Below are 9,575 nucleotides of genomic sequence, written 5' to 3' on the forward strand. Positions count from 1 at the left end.
TAGCCAGACCTCCGTTGACCACCTCTCCCCCTTCGGCGCCCGCTTTAGCAAGCTCGTCAGCGATTTCGTTGCCTGTAATACCCTTGTGGCCGGGGACCCAGCGCACGTCTACCAAGTCCGGGCCGTAAGATTTCCGGGTATCTCTAAAGTCGAGGAAGGCTGCCTGCGACGATATCGCCGGGGTGCCGCGAAGGCCCCTAATGACCGACGTATTATCAAGGCATACCGTAATGCGCGGGCGGGCGTGTGCCTCCGTGAAAAGTGCTACCGCGGCTTTAAGGCCATATCTCGCTCCTTCTGCCTCTGCATCAAAGACTTCCGCATGTTCTAACTGACCGCAGCCGCGGCCAAGCTCTGTCTGACCCTGTAAAACCACGTAACCGAAGCCGACGCATTCGCCGTCCGGCCGTTCCTCCTCAGCATCCGGGTCCTCCGCGTGTATTGGAAGGTCTATTTGTTTAGCAATCATGGAGCCATCAGTATAAACGACGACTTCCGTAGGATGTAGCCAGAGGAGCCACTCTTTAAATTCCACGGCCGCCCTATCTTTAGACGTAGGCGCTGGGTTTTTGTGAGTGTCCCCATTATAAATTGGCGGCTGCAAAATTGGCCGCGGGAAGGGCAAAGCGAGCTGGGCGGCCGTCTGTAGTGATGTAAGGCGGCGGGGTAGGCCATGTCGCGTTGCTCGCACCTCTGTGAGGCGTGGGACGAGTGGGTGGGTGGGGTCTAAGGCGAGGAGGCGGACGGTGTGTCGCCGGCGGGCTGCCTCTAGAAGAAGGGGGGCCGGGGGAAGGCTGGCCTCGCGGTAGAGGATAGCACGGCGGGTCGTCTTCCAAACCGGCAAACTGGCGCGAATAGCGATGTTAACTACAGTCTGGACTTTACGGACGTGGTCCGCCAGGCCGTTACTAACAAGCGGAAATTCCCCTTGCTTGCGGTATAGAGCATGCTTTTTGTGGCCCGGCCACCAGATTTCGGAGCCAAAGAGAGCTTTTGGCAGGACAACAGCCTTCATGGCTTTCACCATAGAGCCTGGAGGGGCGCCATAGTAGACCCTATTCAGGCCACGGATGTGCTGGACTACCTGCTTAGCTGAGGCGAGTTTGTGCTCAATGTGGTACTTCCAGTTTAGCTTGCTATGGAGCCAAATCCCTAGCCAGCGCATCGCTGGCTGTGCAGCAACTACAACCTCGCCGTGCGTGATAGTCGAGAAGGGAGCAGTTAGTCTCCTTCTAGAGAAGAACTGGATCTCTGTCTTGTCCGGGGAAAAATTGACGGCGTTATCTACCCCCCACCGGACCATGGCGTCCAACTCCTGTTGGGCCTTCTCAGCAACTTCCTCGTTGGAAGAGCCAGTGATGAGGACCGCACAGTCATCGGCGTACCCAAAATGTTGTGCTTCGCTTTCTCCCAGGCGATGTACCGGTTCCGTATAGAGCAAATAGATAATCGGCGAAGCAGGAGAACCCTGGGGGAGCCCACATTTGAGGCGACGCATAGGGGTAGTCACCCCCGGGCAGCGAACGCAAGCCATTCGATCCGTCATAAAAGACTCGACCTAGCAGACTACGCAATTTGGCCATCCCTGTTCCCGCAAGCGTAAGACCAACCTATTTACTAATACAGCATCGAAAGCACCCTTGACATCCGCAGCCACCAGTGCAGCCACGAACCCTCTATCGAGTGCATCTTCGATGCCGTGCACCAAAGCTTCCACAATATCAACAGCCGAACGCTTAGGGAGGGCACCCGCCTGTTGAGGATTTAATACCCCGTTAGAGATAGCCGTCCAAGCGATCCGTCTGCCAATTAAACGCTCAATACCTTTTCCAAGGCAGGATAGGAGTGAGATTGGCCGCCATCCTTTGGCCGTTGTTTGGTCTTTTCCCGGTTTTGGTATCATAACCACCTCCGCTTGTCGAAAGACCTGAGGGTGGTAGCCGGTAGCGACGCAGCCCTGGTAGAGTTGCTGGACAGAGTCTTTAATAGACTCCCAAGACGCTTTCAGCATACGGACTGTAATGCCGTCGGCGCCGGGGGACGTATTGCCGGTGCCGCAGAGGGTTTTATAGACTTCGTCGGCGTAGACGACCGGAGACCAGGGTAAACGACGACGTGGCACCGTAGGCACCCAGCCGGTTTCAAGGTCCTCGTCTTTACCATTCCTCTCTAGCAGGGCCGTACGGAGGGCTTCTGCCTTGGCTTCTGGGTCTACGATAGCCCGCCCATCTATAATAAGCGGGGGGGCTTCCATACGGTCGCGGGGCTTGTGCCACGCTACGATCCGATAGATGTCCTTATCATCGCGTGCTTTGCTGATGAGGTTGTCGAAAAACTGCTGCTTTTGGGCACTTCGACTTGGACGCAGCCAAAACGGGCACCAATCTCATCTTTGTGGGCCAGGAGGGTCTGGCGGACAGCGTCATTCTTGGGCACGAGGGCAAAGCCAGAGGGGACCTTGTGGCAACCAGGGATGTCAGTGGGGGCGAGGCGGAGAAGAGACTGAACCTCTTTGCGGATAGCGAAGGCGTCGTTGTTGGTGAAAGGGGAGTCCTTATCTAGTCGAAGAAAGACGCGGCCGTCACTTTGGGGCAGCGTAGCCTTACGGGTGGGGCTGGAGTGGGAGGCGGGAGTGGAATCCGCACCGCGGGCGGCAGCTTCTGCGAAAGAAATGGGCCCCTTTCCCTTACGGGTTAGGGTAGGGGAAGTGGAGACCTTCCTGCTTGTTGGGGCAGTAGGGTCCGGAGGAGGCGAGGGAGGTGAAGCAGAACTTTTCTGTAGGGCGGCGGTGATGGTCCGTGCGAGGCGGTCGGCTTCACGTGCGTGAGCGGGCGAGACGACGGAGAAGCGGGCGAGTTCGGTGTCGAGGAAGGCGGCGAAGGAGCGGTAGACCTCCGCTTTGGCGAGAGCTTCAGAGATGACGGTCTCAGCGAAGGACGTGATGGGGCCGGAAGCAGCAGGGGAGGCGGTGATGGCGTGGGCGGGACGCAAAGGGTGTCCGGCAGAGGGGTAACCGGCGTCGTGACCGGCGGCGTTGGTTTGGGGGCCCCAAGGGGCGAAGGTAGTTGTGGTTGTTGGGATATCGACCGTGAAAACGGCGATTTGGGTGGTGTTAAGGGTTTTGCGTGCAACCAAGCGTTAACACTAACACTTGGCGCCAAGACTTTTCGTTGTAGGAGGAAGATGTGTTTTGCTCGCCTGAAGGGATATACGTACGAAAACTGTTCACCAAAGCCAACCACACCTCCCAAAAGCCAACCACACTTCCCAAAAGCCAACCACACCTCCCAGTTAGAAGTACTAAGTATATAGAGTAGGTGTCAGGGGTAAATGGTAGGGGTAAGTACCTTGTGTAGTGTATGCCTAGCCTACTCAGCTGGGCTTGGCGTAAGTGGAACGGTGCACTCGACGGCGAAGGCAATGGAAAACGGTTCTAGAAACGGGGGCGGCGTTTTTAGCTGAGTCATCCAAACCCCTGTCGAAATCTACAAAAAATTACTCCCATAGGCAAGCCACCGATTAGTGGCTTATCTATGGGAGAGCGGACGGGATCCCGAGTTTTCCACTATCTATGGCCGTATGTGCTTATTACACGCGAATCTTGGCTTTATATACCCCCAGGGACCCTATAAGCTGTTTGTTTCACGGACTGCTTGACACCGTGAACTGTGATACTGGCGGTTTGGTGAGCTTTTGGGTCGGGCCGTACCTCAACTCCATTCTTTTGGTTATGCCGGTGTCTTTGCAACAGATGAATCGTAGTACATTGGCGCGTTGCCCGTTCTAGTTGCGAATATGAGTTTGTACCGTCTCGCTCTCCTGTAGACTGAGTGAAGAAGATCAGCCTGCGACTTTTGATTTCGACGGGTGTGATAAAGCACGTTCAGTTGAGCTTATCAGGGTTAGATGAGTAGAAATGGGCGGGATTGGTCGAGGGTTATTTATGGCGCCAAGATCCTATTTTCAGTCTTTGACTGTTTCGCCCGCGGCTCTACTCAGCATCGGATAGATCCGTATATAAACTGAAATTGACTTGTTCAGAAACCTCGGTATGGTTAATGGTCGGTCATGTTGAAAAGCACAGAACCACGAGACAACAAGGCGGTCACAAACGGCTGTCAGTTGAGGCTGAGCCTCTCCGACCCTGAAGCGTGACCTCCGAGGGCATGGAGGGTCAGAGGTTGATGACTGCGGAACATCCAAAACCTCGGGGGATCAACATGATGGAGCAAAAATGGGTGGATAGCCGTCAAAGACGTTCCCCTGGATCATGGTGGGTGCCTGGCTAAAGCAGGTCCGGCCGTGGTCATCACGGCGGTTGCTGTGGTGAAGAGACCCCGGAGGTGACCAAACCTTGCCACCCGACCAACATTTGCGACACTGAGACCCCTGCTTCACCGAGATCGCGTGCGACTGCGGTTGAGGTTTTGGAAGTAAACAAACGCGGCTTCATCCTTTGTTCAGTCATCGCTTACCTCTTTTAACATGTTCAATGAGACGGTAGAAAATACAGAGACAACATACTGATATTGATAACAATGAAGATGGCGACGTCATAGGGCAGAGGGTTCTCAGGCACAGGGTTTTGCCGAGATAATCCAAAAGTGAGGGAGCTGCCCTTGCCAACTGGCGGGGAAAGCTCCACACTTTGTTTTGATCACCATCGGCTGGAGGTTTGTTGCGAACAAGTTGCCATCAAAATCACAAGATCAAGTACATGCCTACGATAACGCACAACGTTGTTGTGTTTCCCTCCTCAATTTGAATCCAGTCTCTAAAGCCGTGTCTGTACGACTTCAGAAGCGGTCTGGGTTACAGTACTGCACTGCACTGCAGCCCTACTGGCTCTGTTAGTCAACTTCTGCAAGCTGTTAGAGTGTCAATTGCAATCGGCAAGTCCTTGGGTTTACTGCCCGTGTTTGCGGTTGGCTGCCTCCATAATCACTCCCACTACTTCCACATTGTCTTATACCATGAACTGCCATATCCAGAAAGTTACGCCTGCGGTACACCATTCATACCAGTTTCAGACTCGATTCAAGTTGAGGTTCAGACCCGCGTGCTTATCACGAGCTTATCGGACTGCCGGTTCCCGCGCGTCGACAGCCAGCGGCTAAAACAGAGTCACCCTTCCAAGTTTATTTCTTCCAGAAGCAACAACTGCCACCACCAACTTTTGGCTGCCTTGACAACCAAGAACCACAATCCCACCAACACGAGAACGGTCGCGTCTTGTTCTTGCGTCTGTAAACGCATCCTTCCGCGCTGCAGCTGCATCACACTTCTATCGACAGACGGGAAGACGGGCCTTGCCTCCTTCACTGGTAACCATGCCCTCCCCCTGCCTGCCCTGCCTGCCCCGCATCCTGACCAGCCCATCCAAGCCCTGGCCAGTGACGCAGCCCTGAACTTCGACCAGTTGCATAGCCTGGAATGACCCGTCAGCCTAACAAGTTCTTCTCCTCCAGACAACAAGCTCGACCACACATTCGCTCGTTGATCGCGCTGAGATTTCACCCACCCGACTTGTCATTCGTGCCCGACAACCGACACTTCTGACGGGCGAACACGCGACCTGCAGACCCTACCTCCCTGCGCCAGAGAAACAACATCAACTTGTCCAACACCCAGACATTGCCTTTCGCTAGCAAAGAAAACATTCCAAACGACTATAGGCACCCTTGTTCGCTCGCAACCGACCACCTTCCCCCGCTTTCGATCGATTTGTGGCTCATCTCTGCTCGCTACATCGCTTTTCGCAGCTGGTCCTTCGACATATACGATACGATATACCCTACGCCGTGGCATGCAAAGATTTACTGTACCTTCGCTTAACATCACAACACCGTCAACATGGTAGTAAAGGTGGACTACGACCGCGACTACTATGCGGACCTTGAGCTACCTTCAACGGCGGATACCGCTGAGGTGAAGAAGCAGTTCAAGAAGCTTGCCCTCAAATACCACCCGGATCGCAACCCAGGAAAAGAAGAGGAGGCCAAGGATAGGTTCATCCACATCCAAGCCGCACATGAGGTCCTTACCGACCCGTCCAACAAGGCCAAGTACGATGCCTACCGGAAACGAGGAGGAGCTGCTACGAGCAGGTACTCAACAGCCTCTGGCCACCGCGGAAACCCATACTCGAACGTCTCGGCCGATATGGCAGACAGATATGGCGCTCCTCCTACGCGACGAACCCCTCATATGCCGTCCCGTGCCGACCCAGGTCCGTCGGCACACGCACGCTACTCGTCTTGGGGGACAGGGACACCATCGTCCTCCTCATCTTCACGTCCAGTCCCACCAAAGACGGCATCTGCTGCCGACAACTTGCGCGCATGGGATGCTATGCGGTCAAGCACCAAGACAGGCCAGACATCTTCGTCAACGCCCAAGTCGTCGGGTTATGCGTCAGCACGAACGGAACGGACCGAACGGACCGAAAGTGCCAGGAGGGAGCCGCCTCCAGTACCACCACGGACCGCGGGGCAGGCTCGTCGTGCCGATGCTGCCTTTGGTACCACCAGACGGGCTGGCTATTCACCGGATTCCCCAGTGGGCGACGAGCCATCTGTGTCGAGACATAACTACACTTCCAGCGCCCACTACACGGCTACGACCAACATGTTTGAGGATACCGCCGCTAACATCAGGAAATCACGGCCGCAATCGTCCCCCACCCCGGTTGACCCTTTGAGCGAGAAGTTTAGTGAGACATACCTGGACAGCAGACAACGGACCCCATATGCCTCCCATATCGGCGAAAAGTTCAACCCCTTTGAAGGAGCCAACGTCAACAGAGCAAAGTCCATGAAAGACCCCTCCCGGCCCACCGAGGAATCCGAGGAAGAGGTGCCCCCTCCGCGCCCGTCGCGACAACGCAGCGCTAGTGTCGGTGAGTCCAACAGCTTCGGGAAGGCGGCCAACGGCGGGACCACATCCTCTGGAACCTCAAAAGCTGAGCCGCGAGCCAGCGCGCGATATTATGCCCAGGAAGCTGAACCCAGGTCAGCACCCAATACAGCAGCCAACCCGACGCCGCGTGCGTCCAGCTCGTCAATGAGAAGCAACCCGAATGGTATGTCAGCTTTGTCTGTATTTTAACGTACAGTGGCTAACGCTCCCACAGCTCAACCCGGTACCTCGGAATCAGCGCAGGAGGGCCCCAAAGTGTACGCTCCATCTCCTTTCTTTAAACCCGATGAATACTTCAAATCAACCTCCTCTTTCGGTCAACCCAGCAAGATTCGACCGCCGCATGTTTTCAGTCATGCCGGCGCGGGAAGTTACCGCGGAAGAGCTCATGAAGATACGGCAAATAACCGGAAGTCTCATGGCAGGGAAACTCCGAGTGGAGATCAGTCGACCTCCGGGGACATGTCTTCCTTTGAGAAGGATATGCACGACCAGCTGCAGCTTCTCCTGGGAAGGCGTAAGATGCATTCACGGAGACAGCATATAAAGCCGACCGACAACCCCCTCTCGCCTAGGAAGACCAACGTACACAACAGGGTCCAAAAGCAGCGAGCGACTAACAGCGTATACCCCAATAGTTTCACCGTCCCCGACGACGATGGATACACCCAGAAGCAACAGGCATCAGGCGACTTCACCCGGAGTGGCGTTCATAACATCAACGCCAGCTTTGTGGACCAGGAAAAGGTTGGTGCAGGATTTCAGTTTAACGCCGGTGGATCGACCACCATTCCCGGAGCTGACGCCTTTTCGCGCGCAAAGCAACGAGCACGCTCGGTTCCCCGCGGCCGCCAATCACCCCTCAAAAAAACTTATACGTCTTCCAACGAATCGGTCAGCGGCGCCACTCGTCCGCCGAGCGAGACGAACGATGCAGGTAAGAAGCCAAGTGCCTTTGACGCCGGTCAATGGCAAGCAGAATTCGGTCCGCATACCTTTGTTCCGCCTCCGACCGCCAAGAAATCATCGACTTCGCCTACGAGAAATGTGCGACCGATCCGTAAGCCGAGGCCGGTAAAGATGACTGCGGGCACTGCTGGCCTGGTTGATGAGGAGGAGACCAGCAGCAGCGATGGGAAGAGCAGGTCGAACTCGGCAGCTGGTGTCGATGAAAGCAATATCAATGGAGCGCCTAGCCCTATGGCCATGGATATCGACGATCCTCCCCCGCCACCTACTCCGGCACACGCTGTTCCTCCTGCTGCGCCGCCCCCGACTCCCGCTCATGGCATTCCCACACACCTGAACGTGAACGGGGCCAGCGCGCGCAATGTCAACTTGGAGCCATCCAAGCCTGAATGGCGCGCCGGCAGCCTCAACAACGGCGTCAAGACATCCAACGGCACCAGCTCTCGCCGCAGCAGCAGCGCTGCCAACACCACCCACCGGCCCATCCCCGTTGCCAACGCCGGCTCCGAGGACAGCGACCTCCGCCCCATTTTCGGGAACTTCGACGTCGATAAACTCGTCAACCCCGGCACAGGTCTCAACTCGTTTTCGGCGGACCTCAAGTCCAACCTCCCCTTCGAATCCAGGGCGTCGGCTAAACTCCCGCCCTTCGAGCGCGAAAAGATCAAGCCGAAGAACATCAACTTCCCCACCCCGCCCAAGGCGCCCAGCCCACCGGCCGCGCTGGCAACCCCTAGTCAGATGACCGCCTCGCAGTGGGTGCTGTACGCCGAACAGTTCAAGTTGTACATCCACCAGTTCAACACCTTCAACGCGCGCGTGGTCGATCACTTCGCCGCCCGCAAGATTAAGAACGAGCAAAAGGGCGCTGCGTGGGTCACCCAGCTGGGCGATAAGGAATTGTTGGAGTATCTGGCATGGATGGAGGAGGACAAGACGGTGATGCAGAAGTGGGCTCAAGCCAGGGAGGCACACGAGTTGAACGTGATGGAGTTCGCGAGGTGGAAGGAGAGGGTGAGGAGCGGTGGTGGTGCTGCTTCCGTGACGGCGGGAGATGGAACGGGAGGTGGGACGTGACTGTATGGCGGTGCCCGTTACAACCGCTTTAACAAGAGAATTGGTTTGGGTACGAGTGGTCGGATGACGAGTGAGGAGTGGGCCAAGGATTTTTGGAGTCAAGGGGTGAGGAAGGGGAGTTGGAGGGAGTGGAAGATGAGAATCGAGAATGAGGGGGAGGTGTTTTGGGTGCGGTATGGGGAGGTGATGAACAAAGTCACGAGCAGGGCTGTCGTGACCGCGATGGTTTATGAGGCTCTTCTCAGACTTGGATTGTTCAGTCAGATTGGCGAGACGGTGTTGAGTCTGATTATGGGGGCGGTGGTTGTGCTGGTTTCGGGGTCTGCGGCGTGGTTTTTATCCGAGTTTGTTGTGGATGACGATGAAAACGGAATCGAACTCTTGGACGAGGAACGAGAAGAGCACGACGACCATGAACAACAACGCCAGCACGAACACCAAGACGATGACGAATCATGGCAGGGGCTGAGTGACCGAGAGGAAGAAGATGCCGACGACGAAGATCAATCCGAACCAGAACCCGAGTTACCATCCTCGTCAGGATCATCAGAATCATCAGAATCATCATCCGAAGACTACGAAGAGCAACAACCCTACTACGAAGGCTCCGA

General features: G+C 55.8%; 2 protein-coding genes across 2 annotated transcripts; one reads left to right on the forward strand and one right to left on the reverse strand.

Moving 5' to 3' along the window:
- Positions 1–2,343: 2,343 nt before the first annotated feature.
- Positions 2,344–2,988, reverse strand: B0H65DRAFT_387794 (uncharacterized protein; the record flags this gene model as incomplete). Its single annotated transcript, XM_062823721.1, has 3 exons — positions 2,344–2,614; positions 2,691–2,715; positions 2,820–2,988. Coding segments are annotated over 3 exons (465 nt in total), but the record flags the coding sequence as incomplete, so codon positions are not given.
- Positions 2,989–5,853: 2,865 nt separating this feature from the next.
- Positions 5,854–8,964, forward strand: B0H65DRAFT_434780 (uncharacterized protein; the record flags this gene model as incomplete). The annotated part of the gene is made up of 2 exons (XM_062825153.1): positions 5,854–7,081; positions 7,133–8,964. The coding sequence occupies 2 exons, from the start codon at positions 5,854–5,856 to the stop codon at positions 8,962–8,964; spliced, it is 3,060 nt and encodes a 1,019-aa protein (XP_062677969.1).
- Between the last annotated feature and the right edge of the window lie 611 nt (positions 8,965–9,575).

This window comes from Neurospora tetraspora (genome assembly GCF_033439725.1).
Source record: "Neurospora tetraspora strain CBS 560.94 chromosome Unknown B0H65scaffold_8, whole genome shotgun sequence".
In the NCBI taxonomy this organism is placed as follows: Eukaryota; Fungi; Ascomycota; class Sordariomycetes; order Sordariales; family Sordariaceae; genus Neurospora; species Neurospora tetraspora.